The 23,763-nt window shown below is 62.6% G+C and overlaps 1 protein-coding gene across 1 annotated transcript in view; it reads right to left on the minus strand.

Moving 5' to 3' along the window:
• Positions 1 to 3,938: 3,938 nt before the first annotated feature.
• Positions 3,939 to 23,763, minus strand: part of LOC132341315 (helicase SRCAP-like) — a 29,179-nt gene continuing 9,354 nt past the window's right edge. Inside the window, exons 4-9 of the mRNA XM_059872773.1 lie at positions 19,384 to 19,498; positions 17,042 to 17,269; positions 14,402 to 14,566; positions 7,920 to 8,003; positions 5,102 to 5,581; positions 3,939 to 4,874 (exon numbers count right to left, since the gene is read on the minus strand). Coding sequence (XP_059728756.1) covers positions 3,939 to 4,874; positions 5,102 to 5,581; positions 7,920 to 8,003; positions 14,402 to 14,566; positions 17,042 to 17,269; positions 19,384 to 19,498 — 2,008 coding nt within the window. The remainder of the gene's footprint in view (positions 4,875 to 5,101; positions 5,582 to 7,919; positions 8,004 to 14,401; positions 14,567 to 17,041; positions 17,270 to 19,383; positions 19,499 to 23,763) is intronic.

A 23,763-nucleotide genomic window follows, 5' to 3' on the forward strand; every position in this document is an offset into this window, starting at 1 on the left:
AGCCACGCCCCACCTCCCGCCTGAGCGCGTTATGATTGGCTGCGCTGCCTTAGCCACGCCCACGTCACCATGGTAACGGCGGAAGGGCGGGAAAAGGCCGAGCCCCCGCTCTTAAAGGGGTAAGGTGAAGCTCTTAAAGCGGCGATGGTGGCGGTGGGGACCACAATGGGTTTTTGGGAATTTTGGGGACCCCCCGGGACTTTGGGGACCCTCTGATACTTTTGACGACCCCCGGACCCCCCAAACCCCTTTGGGGACCTCTTAAGGCTTCTGAGACCCCCAGGAACCCCCAAAAATCCTCAAATCCCCAAAAAGGACCCCAAAATTCCCCCAGATCCATCCCCAAATCCTCTGGGACACCCCCAAAATCTCTCTGGGATACCCAAAATTCAGAAAAATCTTCAAAAAATCCCAAAATTCCCCCCAGCCCTAAAAAAACCCCAAAAACTCCCTGGGGACCCCCAAAATCTCTCTGGGAACCCCAAAATTCATAAAAATCCTCAATAAACCCCAAAATTTCACCCAGCCCTTAAAAGAGCCCCAAAACCTCCCTGAGGACCCCCAAAATCCCTCAGGGAACCCCAAAAAACCCCCAAAAAACCCCAAAATATTGCTCAACCTTAAAAGAACCCCAAAACCTCCCTGGGGACCCCCAAAATCCCTCTGGGAACCCCAAAAAACCCCAAAATTTGACTCAACCCTAAAAGAACCCCAAAATCATCCTGGGAACCCCCAAAATCTCTCCCGGGAACCCCAAAAATCCCCAAAATTGTAAAAAAACCCCAAAATTTCACCCAGCCCTTAAAAGAGCCCCAAAACCTCCCTGAGGACCCCCAAAATCCCTCAGGGAACCCCAAAAATTCCCAAAAAACCCCAAAATATTGCTCAAACTTAAAAGATCCCCAAAACCTCCCTGGGGACCCCCAAAATCCCTCTGGGAACCCCAAAAATTCCCAAAAAAACCCCAAAATTTGACTCAACCCTAAAAGAACCCCAAAATCATCCTGGGAACCCCCAAAATCTCTCCCGGGAACCCCAAAAATCCCCAAAATTGTCAAAAAACTCCAAAATTTCACCCACTCTGAAAAGAACCCCAAAAGCCCCCTGGGGACCCCCAAAATCCCTCTGGGAACCCCAAAATTTGACTCAACCCTAAAAGAACCCCAAAATCATCCTGGGAACCCCCAAAATCTCTCCCGGGAACCCCAAAAATCCCCAAAATTGTAAAAAAAACCCAAAATTTCACCCAGCCCTTAAAAGAACCCCAAAACCTCCCTGGGGACCCCCAAAATCCCTCAGGGAACCCCAAAAATCCCCAAAAAAACCCCAAAATATTGCTCAAACTTAAAAGAACCCCAAAACCTCCCTGGGGACCCCCAAAATCCCTCTGGGAACCCCAAAAAACCCCAAAATTTGACTCAACCCTAAAAGAAGCCCAAAATCATCCTGGGAACCCCCAAAATCTCTCCCGGGAACCCCAAAAATCCCCAAAATTGTCAAAAAACCCCAAAATTTCACCCAGCCCTTAAAAGAGCCCCAAAACCTCCCTGAGGACCCCCAAAATCCCTCGGGGAACCCCAAAAAACCCCAAAATTTGACTCAACCCTAAAAGAACCCCAAAATCATCCTGGGAACCCCCAAAATCTCTCCCGGGAACCCCAAAAATCCCCAAAATTGTAAAAAAACCCCAAAATTTCACCCAGCCCTTAAAAGAGCCCCAAAACCTCCCTGAGGATCCCCAAAATCCCTCAGGGAACCCCAAAAATCCCCAAAAAACCCCCAAAATATTGCTCAAACTTAAAAGAACCCAAAAACCTCCCTGGGGACCCCCAAAAATTCCCAAAAAACCCCAAAATTCGAATCAACCCTAAAAGAACCCCAAAATCATCCGGGGAACCCCAAAATCTCTCCCGGGAACCCCAAAAATCCCCAAAATTGTAAAAAAAAACCCAAAATTTCACCCACTCCGAAAAGAACCCCAAAAACCCCCCTGGGGACCCCCAAAATCTGTCTGGGAACCCAAAAATCTCCAAAAATCTTAAAAAAACCCCAAAATTTCACCCAACTCTAAAAGAACCCCAAAACCTCCCTGGGGACCGCCCAAAAAACTCTTTGGGACCCTCCCAAAATCCCCCAAAAAAACCTGAAGCCCCGCCCCCCAGCCCCACCCCAAACCTCCCCCTCCCCCACCCCAGGCCAGGGGGGGGGGGAGGTCCCCAAAATTGGGAATTTTTCGCCCATTTTTTTATTCATGGCAGGAAAAAGTTTGGACACCCCTCCCCTCCCCCCCCGCCCCGGGACCCCTCCCCCACCCCCTCCCCAGGATTTGGCCCCGCCCCCTTCCGGCCCATCACAAAGCACATTTGCATAGATCGGGTTCGAAAGGAACCAATTTTACAACGAGGTTGGGGGGGGGGGAGGGGAACGAGGGAAAAACGCCCCTCCCCCACCCTGCCCCCCCCACCCCTCCCCCCGACTCTGCTGGGCACGGTCCTGAAACAAGATGGCCGCCGGGAGGCAAGATGGCTGCCAGGGCTTAAGATGGCTGCCGGGAGTCACGGTAGTTGGCGGGAGGCAAGATGGCCGCCAGGTTTTGTGGTCAGCTCCTAGTCAAGATGGCCGCCAGAAATAAAGATGGTTGCCGGAAGTCACTGGAGTTGGCGAGAGCCAAGATGGCCGCCGGGTTTTGCTGTCAGCTCGTGGTCAAGATGGCCACCGAGAATCAAGATGGCCGCCAGGCTTTGTGGTCAGCTCGCAGTCAAAATGGCCACCGGGAATCAAGATGGCCGCCGGGCTTTGTGCTGAGCTCGCAGTCAAAATGGCCACCAGGAATCAAGATGGCTGCCGGGCAGCAACGAAGTTGGCAGGAAGCAAGATGGCCGCCGGGTGTCGGTGTCTGCTCGTAGTCAAGATGGCTGCCGGGTCACATGTTGGTCAGGGACAAGATGGCCACCAGGACACAAAATGGCTGCCAAGGTTTTGCGTCTTCCCACAGTCAAGATGGCTGCCAGGATTCAAGATGGCTGCCAGGAGTCACAGAGTTGCTGAGATCCAAGATGGCCACCAGGTGAAAAATAATCAGTCAAGATGGCTGCCAGGAACCAAGATGGCCGCCCGCTTCGGGTGTCCTCTCATGTTCAAGATGGTCTCAGGGTTCAAGATGGCGGCTGGGCGGAGCCAAGATGGCCGCCCCAGAGAAACAAGATGGCTGCTGATTATGTCGCTGATTTCAAGATGGCCGCCTGTGATGACATCATCAAATCCAAAATGGCCGCTACAAACAATATCATAGAGAGGTTAAGTCCGCCATCTTGGAACTGCCATTTTGTGGCTCCGCCCCATTTCATGGCGGCCATCTTGGGGTCGCTCTGTCGGCCATTTTGAAAACGCTGTCGGCCATTTTGTGACTGTCAATCTGACCCTGCCGGGCGGCCATATTGGGGTCACCAAAAGGTCACAGTGTCGGCCATCTTGGGTTCACTCAGCTCACTCTTTGTCAGCCATATTGGGGTCAACCAGAGGTCAACACGTCGGCCATATTGGGATCATTTCGTCGGCCATTTTGGTGCATCAGGGGCTGCCCAGTCGGCCATCTTGGGGTCAAACAGAGGTCAAGCTGTCGGCCATATTGGAATCATTTGGAAGGCTTCATTGAGATCACCCTGTCAGCCATCTTGGGGTCACCCAAAGGTCGCGCTGTCCGCCATCTTGGTGCCCATCCAAGCTCACCGTGTCAGCCATATTGACAGCAACCAAAGCTCACAACGTCGGCCATATTGGAACCACCCACAGATCACGTGACCCCCCTCAAAGCTGCCGTCGGCCATTTTGCGCCCCATCAACAGTTCCGCGTTTACCCCGTCGGCCATTTTGTGCCCCTCCCACTGTGGGCAGCCATTTTGTGCCCCTCCCCCGCCGCCGCCATCTTGCCACGCCCATCACGTCTTGGCCTTCCTCCCCCTCAGCACCGCCCCAACCCCCGGGGGCGGGTCCTGGGGGGTGGCCCCTCCCCCAGCCTGGGCGGGGCCCGCGCAGCGCCGGGGGGGCTGCAGCCGGCGGGGCGGGGCCGCGGGGGAGCCCCGCCCACGCCGCCTCCTCCTGGCGGGGGCGGGGCCGGCGTTAGCCCCGCCCCTTCTCCTCCGCTTGGCCGGGGGTTGGGGGAGGGGCTCCCTGCACCTGGCCCCGCCCCCATTGGCCACGCCCTCGTCTCCGCTGTCCTCGGGTGGGCGTGGCCTCCGTCGCGGCTCCCTCTGAAGGGGCGGGGCCAGGGGCGCCCCGGGGCGCGCCCGGGTGGTTCTGGGCGGGGCCGGCGAGGGTGGGCGGGGACTGGGCGGCCTCGACCCCTCCCCTCCCCCGTTCCCGCCCCTCTCGGGCGACGCCATCTTGGGCGGCCGCCCCCTCCTCCGCTTCCTGGGCGGGGACTCCTCCTCGTCGGCCCCGCCCCCTGGCTCCTGCATGGGGCGGCCCCGCCCCTTCCGCCGCCTCCGCTGCCCTGCCCCCTGCTGGGGCGCGGCCCCGGGTGGGCGTCGCCGGCGCTGCCTGGCCCCGCCCCCTCCCAGCAGCCTCCGCTTAGGGGGGCGGCCCCGGCGGCGCTTGGGGGGCGGGGCCGACGGCCCTGAGGGCGGGGTGGGCGTGGCCGGCGGCTGCGGGGGGCGGTCGCGGGGGCGGCGCCGGGCGCCCCGGGAGGCTCCGCCCGCCCTGGCGGAAGGGGGCGGGGCCTCGAGGACGGTGACCAATCGGCCGGGCAGGGTGCGCAGGACCTTGGCGGCCGGGCCGGCGCCGCGGCTCTGCCGGATCTCCACGTCGGCGCTGCGCCGGCGCCGCGGGGGCGGGGCCACCGGGGGGGCGGGGCTCTTCTCCTCCTGCCCCGCCCCCTGCGGGGATGGCGGAGGGGGCGGGGATTGGGGGGGAGGCGGCGATGACGTCGCGGGAGGGGGCGGGGATGCGGGAGGAGGCGGCGGGGACGGCGCGGGGGGAGGGGCTGGGGGTGATGACGTCACAGGGGGAGGTGGTGATGACGTCACCGGTGGAGGAGGCGGCGAGGGCGGGGGCGGGGAGGGGGGCGGCGGTGACGTCAGCGCGGGAGGGGGGCGGGGAGGGCGGGGGCGTGGCTTGGGGGGGCGGTGACGTCACGGGGGGCGGCGTGGCGGGCGGCGACGACGTCACCGCGGCGGGGGGCGGCGACGGCGTCGCGGGGCCGGGCTGTGACGTCACGGGGGGCGGCGACGGCGCCGAGGACGTCGCCGATGACGTCATCACGGCCCGCAGGCGCTGGCTGGCGCGCGTCCCCGCCCTCTCGGGGTGCGGTGGGCGGGGCCTGGCCCTGCGCGGCTTCCGGGAGCCGGCCCCGCCCCCTCCTCTTTGCTCCGCCCCTCCCGCTCTCTCCGCCTGGAGCTCCGCCTGGCCCGGCGAGGCGGCCACGCCCCCTGTGGTGGTGGCCACGCCCCCCGCAGGCTCCGCCTCCTCCTCCTGCTCGTCCTCGCGGCGCGGGGGGGCCGGCCGTGGGGGGAGGGGGCAGCCGGAAGCGCCCCCCGCCCCCCTTGGCCTGGTCGATGTCCTTGCGCGCCGCCTCCACCTGCTCCTGGGGGCGGGGCCGGGGGCGGGGTCAGAGCCCAGACCCAATCGGGGACCCCAGACCCAACTGGGGACCCCCAGACCCAATCGGGGACCCCAGACCCAATTGGGGACCCCCAGACCCAATTCGGGACCCCCAGACCCAATTCGGGACCCCCAGACCCAATTGGGGACCCCCAGATTCAATCGGGACCCCCAGACCCAATCGGGGACCCCCAGACCCGATTGGGGACCCCAGATCAAAATAGGAGCCCCCAGACCCAATCAGGGACCCTCAGACCCAATCGGGACCCCCAGACCCAATTTGGAACCCCCAGACCCAATCGGGGACCCTCAGACCCAATCGGGACCCCCAGACCCAATTTAAACCCCCCAGACCCGATTGGGGACCCCAGTTCCAAGTAGGAGCCCCCAGACCCAATCGGGACCCCCAGACCCAATTGGGGACCCCAGACCCAATCGGGGACCCCCAGACCCAATTCGGGACCCCCAGACCCAATCGGGGACCCCAGACCCAATTTAAACCCCCCAGACCCAATTGGGGACCCCCAGACCCAATTTAAACCCCCCAGACACGATTGGGGACCCCAGATCAAAGTAGGAGCCCCCAGACCCAATTCGGGACCCCCAGACCCAATTCGGGACCCCCAGACCCAATTGGGGACCCCAGATTCCGAAAGAATTCCCCAGAAACCCCCTTGGGACCCCTCAAACCCCCCAAGCCCCCCCAAATCCCCATTGGGACCCCCCAAATCCCCCCAGGACCCCTCAAACCCCATTGGGACCCTCCCCAAGCCACCCAGGACCCCCCCAAGAACCCCCTCAAAATCCCTCTAGGAACCCCCCAAATCCCCCCCAGGACCCCCCAAATCCCCCCCAGGGCCCCCCAAGCCCCCCCAGGACCCCCCAAGCCCCTCCAGGATCCCCCAAATTCCCCTGAGGACCCCCCAAACCCCCCCAGGACCCTTCAAGCCCCTCTAGGATCCCCCACATCCCCCCAGGACCCCCCAAATCCACCCCAAATCCACCCCAGGACCCCCCAAGCCCATCTAGGACCCCCCAAATCCCCCCCCAGGACCCCCCAAACCCCATTGGGACCCCCCAAATCCCCCCCAAGACCCCCCAAATCCCCCCCCAGGACCCCCCAGGACCTCCCAGGACCCCCCAAATCCCTCCCAAGACCCCCCCAAACCCATCTGGGACCCCCCAAACCCCTCTAAGATCCCCTAAATCCCCCCCAGGACCCCCCAAATCTCCCCCAGGACCCCCAAAATCCCCCCCAGGACTCCCCAAGCCCCTCTAAGACCCCCCAAATCCTCCCCAAATCTCCCCCAGGACCCCCCAAACCCCTCTAGGACCCCCCAAATCCCCCCAAAACCCCCCCAGGACCCCTCTGGGCCCCCCCCAAACTCCCCAAGAACCCCCCAAAAACCCCCAAGGAACCCCCCAAATCCCTCTAGGACCCCCCAAGAACCCCCCAAACCCCCCCAGGACCCCTCTGGGATCCCCCAAATCCCCCCCAGGACCCCCCAAAGCCCCCCCAGGGCCCCCCAAAGCCCCCCAAGAACCTCCCTGGGACTCCTCCAAACCCCCTCAGGACCACCCCAAACTCCCCCAGGACCCCCCAAACCCCATTGGGACCCCCCAAATCCCCCCCAGGACCCCCCAAATTCCCCCCAGGACCCCCAAAATCCCCCCCAGGACCCCCCAAGCCCCTCCAGGATCCCCCAAATTCCCCTGAGGACCCCCCAAACCCCCCCAGGACCCTTCAAGCCCCTCTAGGATCCCCCACATCCCCCCAGGACCCCCCAAATCCACCCCAAATCCACCCCAGGACCCCCCAAGCCCATCTAGGACCCCCCAAATCCCCCCCAGGACCCCCCAAACCCCATTGGGACCCCCCCAAATCCCCCTGAGGACCCCCCAAACCCCATTGGGACCCCCTCAAGACCCCCCAAATCCCCCCCCAGGCCCCCCCAACCCCATTGGGACCCCCCAAATCCCCCCCAGGACCCCCCAAATCCCCCCCAAATTCCCCCCAGGACCCCCCAAACCCCCCCCAGGACCCCCCTAATCCCCCTGAGGACTCTCCAAGCCCCTCTAGGACCCCCCCAAGACCCCCCAAGACCCCCCCAAACCCCCCAAACCCCATTGGGACCCCCTCAAATTCCCCCCAGGACCCCCCAAATCCCCCTGAGGACTCCCCAAGCCCCTCTAGGACCCCCCCAAATCCCCCCCAGGACCCCCCAAACCCCATTGGGACCCCCCCAAATCCCCCTGAGGACTCCCCAAGCCCCTCTAGGACCCCCCCAAGACCCCCCAGGACCCCCCAGGACCCCCCAAACCTCGGCCTGCTTCAGCTCCTCCCTGCTGACATCCTCCAGCGAGGCCTCCAGGAAGTTCATGGCGTAGCGCTCGATGGGGGTCAGCTGCGATTTGGGGAGGGGTCAGCAGCCCCCCGGGAGACCCCCAGAAACACCCCCGGACCCCCCAAAAAACCCCGGGCCAGAGGGACCCCCCCAAAAAAAAAAAGGTTAAAAAAGCCCCGAAATCGCCCAAAAAATTAATGGGGGGAGGGGGGAAATGGGAGCCCCCCCAAATTTGGGGAGGGGGCAGCAGAACCTGGGGACCCCCCCAGAAAAATCCCCGGACCCTCAGGGACCCCCCCAAAAAAATCCCGGGTCAGAGGGACCCCCCCCAAAATAATTCTGGTTCAAAAAAGCCCCAAAATCCCCCAAAAAATTGATGGGGGAGGGGGGAAATGGGACCCCCAAATCTGGGGAGGGGGGGGACAGGTGAGACCCCAAATTTGGGGAGGGGGGGGGAGAGGTGAGACCCCAAATTTGGGGAGGGGACCCCAAATTTGGGGAGGGGGGGACAGGTGAGACCCCAAATTTGGGGAGGGGGGGACAGGTGAGACCCCCAAATTTGGGGAGGGGGGTGACAGGTGAGACCCCAAATTTGGGGTGGGGGGGGGGACAGGTGAGACCCCAAATTTGGGGAGGGGGGGGATGGGACAGGTGAGACCCCCAAATTTGGGGAGGGGGGTGACAGGTGAGACCCCAAATTTGGGGTGGGGGGGGGGACAGGTGAGACCCCCAAATTTGGGGAGGGGGGGGGACAGGTGAGACCCCCAAATTTGGGGAGGGAGGGACAGGTGAGACCCCAAATTTGGGGAGGGGGGGACAGGTGAGACCCCAAATTTGGGGAGGGGGGGACAGGTGAGACCCCCAAATTTGGGGAGGGGGGGACAGGTGAGACCCCAAATTTAGGGGGGGGACAGGTGAGACCCCAAATTTGGGGAGGGGGGGACAGGTGGGACCCCAAATTTGGGGAGGGGGGGGGGGGACAGGTGAGACCCCCAAATTTGGGGAGGGGGGGGACAGGTGAGACCCCCAAATTTGGGGAGGGGGGGGGACAGGTGAGACCCCAAATTTGGGGAGGGGGGGGGGACAGGTGAGACCCCAAATTTGGGGAGGGGGGGACAGGTGAGACCCCCAAATTTGGGGAGGGGGGGGGACAGGTGAGACCCCAAATTTGGGGAGGGGGGGGACAGGTGTGACCCCCAAATTTGGGGAGGGGGGGGAACAGGTGAGACCCCCAAATTTGGGGAGGGGGGGGACAGGTGAGACCCCACATTTGGGGAGGGGGGGGGGACAGGTGAGACCCCCAAATTTGGGGTGGGGGGGGGGACAGGTGAGACCCCCAAATTTGGGGAGGGGGGGACAGGTGAGACCCCAAATTTGGGGAGGGGGGGGACAGGTGAGACCCCAAATTTGGGGAGGGGGGGGACAGGTGAGACCCCAAATTTGGGGAGGGGTCAGCAGCACCTGGGGACCCCCCAAAAACCTGCTCTCACCTGCCCCAGGTGTGTCTCACCTGCCCAGGTGTGTCTCACCTGCCCCAGGTGTGTCTCACCTACCCCAGGTGTGCTCACCTACCCCAGGTGTGTGTCACCTGCCCAGGTGTGTCTCACCTACCCCAGGTGTGTCTCACCTGCCCAGGTGTGTCTCACCTGCCCCAGGTGTGTCTCACCTTCCCCAGGTGTGTCTCACCTGCCCAGGTGTGTCTCACCTATCCCAGGTGTGTCTCACTTGCCCAGGTGTGCTCACCTACCCCAGCTGTGTGTCACCTGCCCAGGTGTGTCTCACCTACCCCAGGTGTGTCTGACCTGCCCAGGTGTGTCTCACCTGCCCAGGTGTGTCTCACCTACCCCAGGTGTGTCTCCCCTGCCCCAGGTGTGTCTCACCTACCCCAGGTGTGTCTCACCTGCCCCAGGTGTGTCTCACCTGCCCCAGGTGTGTCTGACCTACCCAGGTGTGCTCACCTGCTCCACCAGCGCCGCGATCTCCTGCTCGGCCTTGCTCACCTGCCCAGGTGTGTCTCACCTGCCGTCACCTACCCCAGGTGTGTCTCACCTGCCCCAGGTGTCTCACCTGCCCAGGTGTGCTCACCTGCTCCACCAGGGCGGCGATCTCCTGCTCGGCCTTGCTCACCTACCCCAGGTGTGTCTCACCTGCCCAGGTGTGTCTCACCTGCCCTCACCTGCCCAGGTGTGTCTGACTTGCCCCAGGTGTGTCTCCCCTGCCCTCACCTGCCCAGGTGTGTCTCACCTGCCCTCACCTGCCCAGGTGTGTCTCACCTACCCAGGTGTGTCTCACCTCCCCCAGGTGTGTCTCCCCTGCCCTCACCTACCCCAGGTGTGCTCCCCTGCCCAGGTGTGTCTCACCTGCCCCAGGTGTGTCTCACCTGCCCTCACCTGCCCCAGGTGTGTCTCACCTGCCCCAAGTGTGCTCACCTCCCCCAGGTGTGTCTCACCTCCCCCAGGTGTGTCTCCCCTGCCCTCACCTACCCCAGGTGTGTCTCCCCTGCCCAGGTGTGTCTCACCTGCCCCAGATGTGTCTCACCTGACCAGGTGTGTCTCCCCTGCCCAGGTGTGTCTCACCTGCCCAGGTGTGCTCACCTGCCCAGGTGTGTCTCCCCTGCCCAGATGTGTCTCACCTGCCCAGGTGTGTCTCACCTGCCCTCACCTGCCCCAGGTGTATCTCACCTGCCCAGGTGTGTCTCACCTACCCAGGTGTGTCTCACCTACCCCAGGTGTGTCGCACCTACCCCAGGTGTATCTCACCTGCCCCAGGTGTGTCTGACTTGCCCCAGGTGTGTCTCACCTACCCCAGGTGTGCTCACCTGCCCAGGTGTGCTCCCCTGCCCCAGGTGTGTCTGACCTGCCCAGGTGTGCTCACCTGCTCCACCAGAGCAGCGATCTCCTGCTCGGCCTTGCTCACCTGCCCAGGTGTGTCTCACCTGCCCAGGTGTGTCTCACCTACCCAGGTGTGTCTCCCCTGCCCAGGTGTGCTCACCTGCCCCAGGTGTGTCTCACCTGCCCCAGGTGTGTCTCACCTACCCCAGGTGTGTCTGACTTGCCCCAGGTGTGTCTCACCTGCCCAGGTGTGTCTCACCTGCCCAGGTGTGTCTCACCTACCCCAGGTGTGTCTCACCTACCCCAGGTGTGTCTGACTTGCCCCAGGTGTGTCTGACCTGCCCAGGTGTGCTCACCTGCTCCACCAGAGCAGCGATCTCCTGCTCGGCCTTGCTCACCTGCCCAGGTGTGTCTCACCTGCCCAGGTGTATCTCACCTGCCCAGGTGTGTCTCACCTGCCCAGGTGTGCTCACCTGCTCCAGGTGTGTCTCACCTGCCCCAGGTGTGTCTCACCTACCCCAGGTGTGTCTGACTTGCCCCAGGTGTGTCTCACCTGCCCAGGTGTGTCTCACCTGCCCAGGTGTGTCTCACCTACCCCAGGTGTGTCTCCCCTGCCCCAGGTGTGTCTCACCTGCCCAGGTGTGTCTCACCTGCCCCAGGTGTGTCTCACCTACCCCAGGTGTGTCTGACTTGCCCCAGGTGTGTCTCACCTGCCCAGGTGTGTCTCACCTGCCCAGGTGTGTCTCACCTACCCCAGGTGTGTCTCCCCTGCCCCAGGTGTGTCTCACCTGCCCAGGTGTGTCTCACCTACCCCAGGTGTGTCTCACCTGCCCCAGGTGTGTCTCACCTGCCCAGGTGTGTCTCCCCTGCCCCAGGTGTGTCTCCCCTGCCCCAGGTGTGCTCACCTGCCCAGGTGTGTCTCCCCTGCCCCAGGTGTGCTCACCTGCCCAGGTGTGTCTCACCTAACCCAGGTGTGTCTCCCCTGCCCCAGGTGTGTCTCACCTTCCCCAGGTGTGCTCACCTACCCCAGGTGTGTCTCACCTGCCCCAGGTGTGTCTCACCTGCCCCAGGTGTGTCTCACCTGCCCCAGGTGTGTCTCACCTGCCCTCACCTGCCCTCACCTGCCCAGGTGTGTCTCACCTGCCCCAGTGTGTCTCACCTGCCCAGGTGTGTCTCACCTACCCCAGGTGTGTCTCACCTGCCCAGGTGTGTCTCACCTGCCCTGGGTGTGTCTCACCTGCCCCAGGTGTGTCTCACCTACCCCAGGTGTGTCTCACCTGCCCTCACCTGCCCAGGTGTGTCTCACCTGCCCTCACCTGCCCCAGGTGTGTCTCACCTACCCCAGGTGTGTCTCACCTGCCCCAGGTGTGTCTCACCTGCCCAGCTGTGTCTCACCTGCCCAGGTGTGTCTCACCTGCCCCAGTGTGTCTCACCTGCCCAGGTGTGTCTCACCTACCCCAGGTGTGTCTCACCTGCCCAGGTGTGTCTCACCTGCCCCAGTGTGTCTCACCTGCCCAGGTGTGTCTCACCTGCCCTGGTGTGTCTCACCTGCCCCAGGTGTGTCTGACCTACCCCAGGTGTGTCTCACCTGCCCCAGGTGTGTCTCACCTACCCCAGGTGTGTCTCACCTGCCCAGGTGTGTCTCCCCTGCCCAGGTGTGTCTCACCTGCCCAGGTGTGTCTCACCTGCCCTCACCTGCCCCAGGTATGTCTCACCTGCCCAGGTGTGTCTCACCTGACCCAGGTGTGTCTCCCCTGCCCTCACCTGCCCCAGGTGTGCTCACCTGCCCAGGTGTGCTCACCTGCCCCAGGTGTGTCTCACCTGCCCCAGGTGTGTCTCCCCTGCCCTCACCTGCCCTCACCTGCCCCAGCTGTGTCTCACCTACCCCAGGTGTGTCTCACCTGCCCAGGTGTGTCTCACCTGCCCTCACCTGCCCCAGGTGTGTCTCACCTGCCCAGGTGTGTCTCACCTACCCCAGGTGTGTCTCACCTGCCCCAGGTGTGTCTCACCTGCCCCAGGTGTGTCTGACCTGCCCCAGGTGTGTCTCACCTGCCCAGGTGTGTCGCACCTACCCCAGGTGTGCTCACCTACCCCAGGTGTGTCTCACCTGCCCAGGTGTGTCTCACCTACCCCAGCTGTGTCTCACCTGTCCCAGGTGTGTCTCACCTGCCCAGGTGTGTCTCACCTGCCCTCACCTGCCCAGGTGTGCCTCACCTGCCCCAGGTGTGTCTCACCTACCCCAGGTGTGTCTCACCTGCCCCAAGTGTGCTCACCTCCCCCAGGTGTGTCTCACCTCCCCCAGGTGTGTCTCCCCTGCCCTCACCTACCCCAGGTGTGCTCCCCTGCCCAGGTGTGTCTCACCTGCCCCAGGTGTGTCTCACCTGCCCTCACCTGCCCAGGTGTGCTCACCTGCTCCACCAGGGCCGCGATCTCCTGCTCGGCCGTGCTCACCTACCCCAGGTGTGTCTCACCTGCCCCAGGTGTGTCTCACCTGCCCAGGTGTGCTCACCTGCTCCACGAGCGCGGCGATCTCCTGCTCGGCCTTGCTCACCTGCCCAGGTGTGCTCACCTGCCCCAGGTGTGTCTCACCTGCCCTCACCTGCCCAGGTGTGCTCACCTGCCCCAGGTGTGTCTCACCTGCCCCAGGTGTGTCTCACCTGCCCAGGTGTGTCTCACCTGCCCCAGGTGTGTCTCCCCTGCCCTCACCTGCCCAGGTGTGCTCACCTGCTCCACCAGCGCCGCGATCTCCTGCTTGGCCTTGCTCACCTGCCCAGGTGTGTCTCACCTGCCCCAGGTGTGCTCACCTGCCCAGGTGTGTCTCACCTGCCCAGGTGTGCTCCCCTGCCCCAGGTGTGTCTCACCTGCCCTCACCTGCCCAGGTGTGCTCACCTGCTCCACCAGCGCGGCGATCTCCTGCTCGGCCTTGCTCACCTGCCCCAGGTGTGTCTCACCTACCCAGGTGTGTCTCCCCTGCCCTCACCTGCCCAGGTGTGTCTCACCTACCCCAGGTGTGTCTCACCTGCCCAGGTGTGCTCACCTGCCCTCCCCTGCCCAGGTGTGTCTCACCTGCCCAGCTGTGTCTCACCTGCCCAGGTGTGCTCACCTGCTCCACCAGCGCGGCGATCTCCTGCTCGGCCTTGCTCACCTACCCCAGGTGTGTCTCACCTACCCCAGGTGTGTCTCACCTGCCCAGGTGTGTCTCACCTGCCCAGGTGTGTCTCACCTGCCCAGGTGTGTCTCACCTGCCCCAGGTGTGTCTCCCCTGCCCCAGGTGTGTCTCACCTGCCCAGGTGTGTCTCCCCTGCCCTCACCTGCCCAGGTGTGCTCACCTGCTCCACCAGGGCGGCGATCTCCTGCTCGGCCTTGCTCACCTGCCCAGGTGTGTCTCACCTGCCCAGGTGTGCTCACCTGCCCAGGTGTGCTCACCTGCCCTCACCTGCCCAGGTGTGCTCACCTGCCCAGGTGTGCTCACCTGCCCTCACCTGCCCAGGTGTGCTCACCTGCCCCAGGTGTGTCTCACCTGCCCCAGGTGTGTCTCACCTACCCCAGGTGTGTCTCACCTGCCCAGGTGTGTCTCACCTGCCCTCACCTACCCCAGGTGTGTCTCCCCTGCCCAGGTGTGCTCACCTGCTCCACCAGGGCGGCGATCTCCTGCTCGGCCTTGCTCAGCTCCTCCTCGGGCCCGTCCTCGGGGCTCAGCTGCTCGCTGAACTCGGCCAGCGCCGCCACGTGCTCGGCCTGCGCCTGCGAGGCCGCGCGGATGTCCTCGGGGTCCTCGGCCCCGCACAGCGCCTGGGGACACCGGGGGGACGTTGGGGACGTCATGGGGGACATTGGGGACATTGGGGACATTGGGGACACTGGGGACATTGGGGACATTGGGGACACAATGGGGTCATTGGGGACACTGGGGACACTGGGGACACTGGGGGCAATGGGGACATTGGGGACACTGGGGACACTGGGGACACTGGGGACATCGGGGACATTGGGGACACTGGGGACATTGGGGACACTGGGGACATTGGGGTCACTGGGGGCAATGGGGACACTGGGGACAGTGGGGACACTGGGGGGATTGGGGACATTGGGGACATTGGGGACACTGGGGACACCTTGGGGACACTGGGGACATTGGGGACACTGGGGACATTGGGGACACTGGGGACACGTGCTCGGCCTGCGCCTGCGAGGCCGCGCGGATGTCCTCGGGGTCCTCGGCCCCGCACAGCGCCTGGGGACACCGGGGGGACATCATGGGGGACATTGGGGACATTGGGGACATTGGGGATATTGGGACATTGGGGACATTGGGGGCACAATGGGGACATTGGGGACACTGGGGACACTGGGGACACTGGGGACACTGGGGACATTGGGGACACTAGGGACAGTGGGGACATTGGGGACACTGGGGACATTGGGGACATTGGGGGCACAATGGGGACACAATGGGGACACTGGGGACACGTGCTCGGCCTGCGCCTGCGAGGCCGCGCGGATGTCCTCGGGGTCCTCGGCCCCGCACAGCGCCTGGGGACACCGGGGGGACATCGTTGGGGACACTGGGGACATCCTCAGGGATTGGGGACATCAGGGACATTGGGGACATTGGGGACATTGGGGACACTGGGAACATTGGGGACATTGGGGACATTGGGGACACTGGGGACACTGGGGACATTGGGGACATTGGGGACATTGGGGGTGTTGGGGACATTGGGGACATCATCAGAGATTGGGGACATTGGGGACACTGGGGACACTGGGGACATTGGGGATATTGGGGGCAATGGGGACACTGGGGACATTGGGGACATTGGGGACATTGGGGACATTGGGGTCACTGGGGACACTGGGGACATTGAGGGGGTTGGGGACATTGGGGACACTGGGGACACTGGGGACATTGGGGACATTGGGGACACTGGGGACACTGGGGACATTGGGGACACTGGGGACACTGGGGACACTGGGGACATTGGGGACATTGGGGACATTGGGGACATTGGGGACACTGGGGACACTGGGGACATTGGGGACATTGGGGACATCGGGGACACGGGACATTGGGGACACTGGGGACACTGGGGACATTGGGGACATTGGGGACACTGGGGACACTGGGGACATTGAGGGGGTTGGGGACATTGGGGACACTGGGGACACTGGGGACATTGGGGACATTGGGGACACTGGGGACATTGGGGACATTGGGGACATTGGGCACATCGGGGACACTGGGGACACGTGCTCGGCATGCGCCTGCGAGGCCGCGCGGATGTCCTCGGGGTCCTCGGCCCCGCACAGCGCCTGGGGACACCGGGGGGACATCATGGGGGACATTGGGGACATCCTCAGGGATTGGGGACATCAGGAACATCGGGGACAGTGGGGACACTGGGGGCAATGGGGACACTGGGGACATTGGGGACATTGGGGACAGTGGGGACACTGGGGATATTGGGGACATTTGTGGACATCAGGCACAATGGAGGCTTTGGGGACACTTGGGGACACTAGAGACATTGGAGAGATTGGGGACATTGGGGACATTGGGGACACCGAGACCATCGGGGCCATCGGGGCCATCTGGAGCCACTTGGTGACACTGGGGCCACTGAGGCCATTTGGGGACATTGGGGACACCAAGGCCATCGAGGCCATCAGGGCCATTTGGGGACATCGAGGCCATTTGGGGACATTGGGGACATTGGGGACATCAGGGCCATTTTAGGGCCATTTGGGGACATTGGGGACAGCAAGGCCATCGAGGACCTTGTGGCCATTGGAACCATTTGGCGCCATCGGGGCCATTTGGGGACACTGAGACCACTGGGGCCATTTGGGGACATTGGGGACATCGAGGCCATTTTGGGGACATTTGGGGACATTTGGGGCCATTGGGGCCATTGGGGACATTTGGTGACACCGAGGCCATCGAGGCCACCAGGGTCATTTGGGGACACTGAGACCATTGGGGCCATTTGGGGACATTGGGGACATCGGGGACATGGAGACTATCGGGGCCACTTGGGGACACTTAGGGACATCGGGGCCACTTGGGGACATCTGGTGACACTGAGGCCATCGAGGCCATTTGGGGACATTTGGGGACACTGAGACCATTGGGGCCATTTGGAGCCCCTTGGTGACACCGAGGCCACCGGGGCCATTTGGGGACACTTGGGGACATTGAGGCCATCAGGGCCCCAGGTGTCCCTCACCTGTCCCCGGTGTCCCTCACCTGTCCCAGGTGTCCCTCACCTGTTCCAGGATGTGCGTCCTCCTGGTGGCCGCGGGGTCCTCGTCGTCCTCAGGCCCGTCCCTGTCCCTGTCCCTGTCCCTGTCCCTGTCCCTGTCCCTGTCCCTGTCCCTGTCCCCTCTGTCCCCTCTGTCCCCTCTGTCCCCTCTGTCCCTCTCTCTGTCCCCGTCGCCGTCCCTGTCCCGCGGTGGCTCCTCGGGCGCCATGTCGAACAGCTCGCGGATGGTTTGCTGCGGGGAAAGAAACACACCTGGGCTCACCTGGGGGCACCTGGGGGCACCTGGGGGCACCTGAACACACCTGGGGGCACCTGGGCTCACCTGGGGGCACCTGGGGGCACCTGGGCACTCACCTGGCACACCTGAACACACCTGGGCTCACCTGAACACACCTGGGCTCACCTGGGGGCACCTGGGGGCACCTGGGCTCACCTGGGGGCACCTGGGGGCACCTGAACACACCTGGGGGCACCTGAACACACCTGGGGGCACCTGGGCTCACCTGGGGGCACCTGAACACACCTGGGCTCACCTGGCGCACCTGAACACACCTGGGGGCACCTGGGCACTCACCTGGGGGCACCTGAACACACCTGGGCTCACCTGGCGCACCTGAACACACCTGGGGGCACCTGGGCACTCACCTGGGGGCACCTGAACACACCTGGGGGCACCTGGGGGCACCTGAACACACCTGGGGGCACCTGAACACACCTGGGGGCACCTGAGCGCTCACCTGGCGCACCTGAACACACCTGGGGGCACCTGAACACACCTGGGCTCACCTGGGTGCTCACCTGGCACACCTGAACACACCTGGGGGCACCTGGGCACTCACCTGGGGGCACCTGAACACACCTGGGCTCACACCTGAACACACCTGGGGGCACCTGAACACACCTGGGGGCACCTGGGTGCTCACCTGGCGCACCTGAACACACCTGGGCTCACACCTGAACACACCTGGGGGCACCTGAAGCCACCTAGACTCACCTGAGCCCCACCTGGGCACACCTGAGCCTCACCTAGACCCACCTGGACACACCTGAACACACCTGGAAACACCTAAGCCTCACCTGGGCACACCTGAACCCACCTAGATCTACCTGAGCCTCATTTGAGCACACCTGAGCCTCACCTGGGCACACCTGAACTCACCCTGGCACAACTGAGCCTCACTTAGACCCACCTGAACCTCACCTGGAACACACCTGAGTCTCACCTGGAACACCTGAGCCTCACCTAGGAGCACCTGGGCACACCTAGACTCACCTGAACCTCACCTGGACACACCTGAACCTCACCTGGACACACCTGACCCCACCTGGGCACACCTGAACCTCACCTGGGCTCACCTGAACCCACCTGGATCCACCCAAACCTCCTGAACCCACCTGGGCACACCTGAACCCACCTGGGCTCACCTGAACCCACCTGGATCCACCCAAACCTCACCCGGACACACCTGAACCTCACCTGGACACACCTGAACCTCACCTGGGCACACCTGAACCTCGCTGGGGCACACCTGAACCTCACCTGGACACACCTGGACCTCACCTGGGCACATCTGAGCCTCACCTGGGCACACCTGAGTGTCACCTGGACACACCTGAACCCACCTAGGCACAGCAGAACCTCACGTGAACCTCACCTGAACCCACCTGAGCCTCACCTGGACACACCTGAGCCTCACCTGGGCACACCTAGACCCACCTGGACACACCTAAACCTCACCTGGACACACCTGAGCCTCACCTGGGCACACCTAGACTGACCTGCGCCCACCTGAACCTCACCTGGGCACACCTGAGCCCCACCTGGACACACCTGAGCCCCACCTGGACACACCTAAACCTCACCTGGACACACCTGAACCTCGCCTGGGCACACATGAACCCACCTAGACCCACCTGAGCCTCACCTGGGCACACCTGAACCTCGCCTGGACACACCTGAGCCTCACCTGGACACACCTAGACTGACCTGTGCCCACCTGAACCTCACCTGGGCACACCTGAGCCCCACCTGGACACACCTAGACTCACCTGGACACACCTGAGCCTCACCTGGGCACACCTGAGCCTCACCTGGGCACACCTGAACCTCACCTGGACACACCTGAGCCTCACCTGGACACACCTGAGCCTCACCTGGGCACACCTAAACCTCACCTGGACACACCTGAGCCTCACCTGCACACCCCCAAAGTGCCCTCAGGAAGTCCCACCACACCTGGAACTCACCTGAAACCCCCCAAACCCCACCTGTGCCCCCCCCAGGCGCCGGCCCCGCCCTGGGCTCACCTGGCGGGCTCACCTGGCGGGCTCACCTGGCGGGCTCACCTGTTTGAAGTAGGCGGTGGTGAAGTTGCCGCCCTCGATGGCCATGTCGCCCAGGAGCCGCTTCTGGTTGGCCTTCTTGAGGATGTTCTCCTCCACCGTGCGCTCGCTGATCAGCCTGCAGGTACGGACAGGTGAGACAGGTGAGACACAGGTGAGATAAAGGTGAGACAGGGGAACAGCCCCAGGTAATGCACAGGTAACACAGGAACAGCCCCAGGGTGTTCTCCTGCACCGTGCGCTCGCTGATCAGCCTGCAGGTGAGCACAGGTACGGACAGGTGAGATACAGGTGAGCACAGGTATGGACAGGTAAGGACAGGTAACACCTGGGAACAGCCCCAGGTGAACCCCAGGGTGTTCTCCTGCACCGTGCGCTCGCTGATCAGCCTGCAGGTGAGCACAGGTGAGCACAGGTGAGCACAGGTAGGACAGGTGAGCACACAGGTAACACCTGGGAACAGCCCCAGGTGAGCCCCAGGGTGTTCTCCTGCACCGTGCGCTCGCTGATCAGCCTGCAGGTACGGACAGGTGAGACAGGTGAGACACAGGTATGGACAGGTAAGGACAGGTAACACCAGGGAACAGCCCCAGGTAATGCACAGGTAACACAGGAACAGCCCCAGGGTGTTCTCCTGCACCGTGCGCTCGCTGATCAGCCTGCAGGTGAGCACAGGTACGGACAGGTGAGCACAGGTGTGATACAAATGAGACAGGTGAGAGACAGGTAAGGACAAGTGAACACACAGGTAACACAGGAACAGCCCCAGGGTGTTCTCCTCCACCGTGCGCTCGCTGATCAGCCTGCAGGTACGGACAGGTGAGACAGGTGAGATACAGGTGAGATACAGGTAAGGACAGGTGAGAGACAGGTGAGCACACAGGTAACACCAGGGAACAGCCCCAGGTGAGCCCCAGGGTGTTCTCCTGCACCGTGCGCTCGCTGATCAGCCTGCAGGTGAGCACAGGTGAGACACAGGTGAGATAAAGGTGAGACAGGTGAGACAGGTGAGACACAGGTGAGATACAGGTGAGACACAGGTGAGACAGGTGAGCACACAGGTGAGCACACAGGTAACACCAGGGAACAGCCCCAGGTAATGCACAGGTAACACAGGAACAGCCCCAGGGTGTTCTCCTGCACCGTGCGCTCGCTGATCAGCCTGCAGGTACGGACAGGTGAGACAGGTGAGCACACAGGTGAGAGACAGGTGAGCACACAGGTGAGGTAAAGGTGAGGCAGGTGAGCACACAGGTACGGACAGGTAACACCAGGGAACAGCCCCAGGTGAGCCCCAGGGTGTTCTCCTCCACTGTGCACTCGCTGATCAGCCTGCAGGTGAGCACAGATGAGACAGGTGAGCACACAGGTGAGACAGGTAACACCAGGGAACAGCCCCAGGTAATGCACAGGTAACACAGAAACAGCCCCAGGGTGTTCTCCTGCACCGTGCGCTCGCTGATCAGCCTGCAGGTGAGCACAGGTGAGCACAGGTGAGCACAGGTGAGACAGGTGAGCACACAGGTAATGCACAGGTAACACCTGGGAACAGCCCCAGGTAATGCACAGGTAACACAGGAACAGCCCCAGGGTGTTCTCCTGCACCGTGCGCTCGCTGATCAGCCTGCAGGTGAGCACAGGTGAGACAGGTGAGCACAGGTGAGCACACAGGTACAGACAGGTAACACCTGGGAACAGCCCCAGGTGAGCCCCAGGGTGTTCTCCTGCACCGTGCGCTCGCTGATCAGCCTGCAGGTGAGCACAGGTGAGACAGGTGAGCACAGGTGAGCACACAGGTAGGACAGGTGAGACAGGTGAGATACAGGTGAGCACACAGGTAACACCAGGGAACAGCCCCAAGTGAGCCCCAGGGTGTTCTCCTCCACCGTGCGCTCACTGATCAGCCTGCAGGTGAGCACAGGTGAGACAGGTGAGACACAGGTATGGACAGGTACGGACAGGTAACACCAGGGAACAGCCCCAGGTAATGCACAGGTAACACAGGAACAGCCCCAGGGTGTTCTCCTGCGCCGTGCGCTCGCTGACCAGCCTGCAGGTGAGCACAGGTACGGGCAGGTGAGAAACAGGTGAGATACAGGTGAGCACACAGGTATGGACAGGTGAGACAGGTGAGACAGGTGAGACACAGGTGAGCACAGGGGAACAGCCCCAGGTAATGCACAGGTAACACAGGAACAGCCCCAGGGTGTTCTCCTGCACCGTGCACTCGCTGATCAGCCTGCAGGTGAGCACAGGTGAGCACAGGTGAGCACAGGTGAGCACAGGTGAAACAGGTGAGCACACAGGTACGGACAGGTAACACCAGGGAACAGCCCCAGGTGAGCCCCAGGGTGTTCTCCTGCACCGTGCACTCGCTGATCAGCCTGCAGGTGAGCACAGGTGAGACAGGTGAGACACAGGTGAGATAAAGGTGAGACAGGTGAGCACACAGGTACAGACAGGTAACACCAGGGAACAGCCCCAGGGTGTTCTCCTGCACCGTGCGCTCGCTGATCAGCCTGCAGGTGAGCACAGGTGAGACACAGGTGAGCACCGGTGAGATACAGGTGAGAGACAGGTGAGACAGGGGAACAGCCCCAGGTAATGCACAGGTAACACAGGAACAGCCCCAGGGTGTTCTCCTGCACCGTGCGCTCACTGATCAGCCTGCAGGTGAGCACAGGTGAGACAGGTGAGACAGGTGAGACAGGTGAGCACACAGGTGAGCACAGGTGAGACAGGGGAACAGCCCCAGGTAATGCACAGGTAACACAGGAACAGCCCCAGGGTGTTCTCCTGCACCGTGCGCTCGCTGATCAGCCTGCAGGTGAGCACAGGTGAGACACAGGTAAGGACAGGTAACACCAGGGAACAGCCCCAGGTGAGCCCCAGGGTGTTCTCCTGCACCGTGCGCTCGCTGATCAGCCTGCAGGTGAGCACAGGTGAGACAGGTGAGACACAGGTGAGACAGGTGAGCACACAGGTAAGGACAGGTAACACCTGGGAACAGCCCCAGGGTGTTCTCCTGCACCGTGCGCTCGCTGATCAGCCTGCAGGTGAGCACAGGTGAGACAGGTGAGACACAGGTGAGACAGGTGAGCACACAGGTACGGACAGGTAACACCAGGGAACAGCCCCAGGGTGTTCTCCTCCACCGTGCGCTCGCTGATCAGCCTGCAGGTGAGCACAGGTGAGCACACAGGTGAGCACACAGGTAGGACAGGTGAGACAGATGAGATACAGGTGAGCACACAGGTAACACCAGGGAACAGCCCCAGGTGAGCCCCAGGGTGTTCTCCTCCACCGTGCGCTCGCTGATCAGCCTGCAGGTGAGCACAGGTGAGACAGGTGAGATAAAGGAGAGCACAGGTGAGCACACAGGTACGGACAGGTAACACCTGGGAACAGCCCCAGGTGATGCACAGGTAACACAGGAACAGCCCCAGGTGATGCACAGGTAACACAGGAACAGCCCCAGGGTGTTCTCCTGCACCGTGCGCTCGCTGATCAGCCTGCAGGTGAGCACAGGTGAGACAGGTGAGACAGGTGAGACAGGTGAGCACACAGGTAAGGACAGGTAACACCAGGGAACAGCCCCAGGTGAGCCCCAGGGTGTTCTCCTGCACCGTGCACTCGCTGATCAGCCTGCAGGTGAGCACAGGTGAGACAGGTGAGCACAGGTGAGACACAGGTAACACCAGGGAACAGCCCCAGGTGAGCCCCAGGGTGTTCTCCTGCACTGTGACCAGCCTGCAGGTGAGCACAGGTGAGGACAGGTGAGGACAGGTGAGCACAGGTAAGGACAGGTGAGAGACAGGTGAGACAGGGGAACAGCCCCGGGTGAAACAGGTAAGGACAGGTGAGCACACAGGTGAGCCTGGAACTGCAGCACCTTGACATCCATCTCCTCCTAAACAGGTGAGACAGGTGACACACAGACAGGTGAGACAGGTGAGACAGGTGAGACAGGTGAGACACAGACAGGTGAGACAGGTGAGACACAGACAGGTGGGACACAGACAGGTGAGACAGGTGAGACAGGTGAGAGACAGGTAAGGACAGGTGAGCACACAAATAACGGACAGGTAATGCACAGGTGAGCCAGGGAACAGCCCCAGGTGAGCCCCAGGGTGTTCTGCACTGGGACCAGCCTGCAGGTGGGCACAGGTGAGACAGGTGAGAGACAGGTGAGATACAGGTCAGACAGGTGAGCACAGGTGAGACAGGTGAGATACAGGTCAGACAGGTGAGACAGATGGCACAGGTGACAGAAATGGCACAGGTGAGCTCGCAGCTGCCCAGGTGAGCACCCAGGTGCTCCAGGTGAGCTCCTGACACCCAAATACCTGCACAGGTGAGTCCATCACTCCCCAATACCTGCAC

This window comes from Haemorhous mexicanus, chromosome 38 (assembly GCF_027477595.1).
Source record: "Haemorhous mexicanus isolate bHaeMex1 chromosome 38, bHaeMex1.pri, whole genome shotgun sequence".
Lineage (NCBI taxonomy): Eukaryota > Metazoa > Chordata > Aves > Passeriformes > Fringillidae > Haemorhous > Haemorhous mexicanus.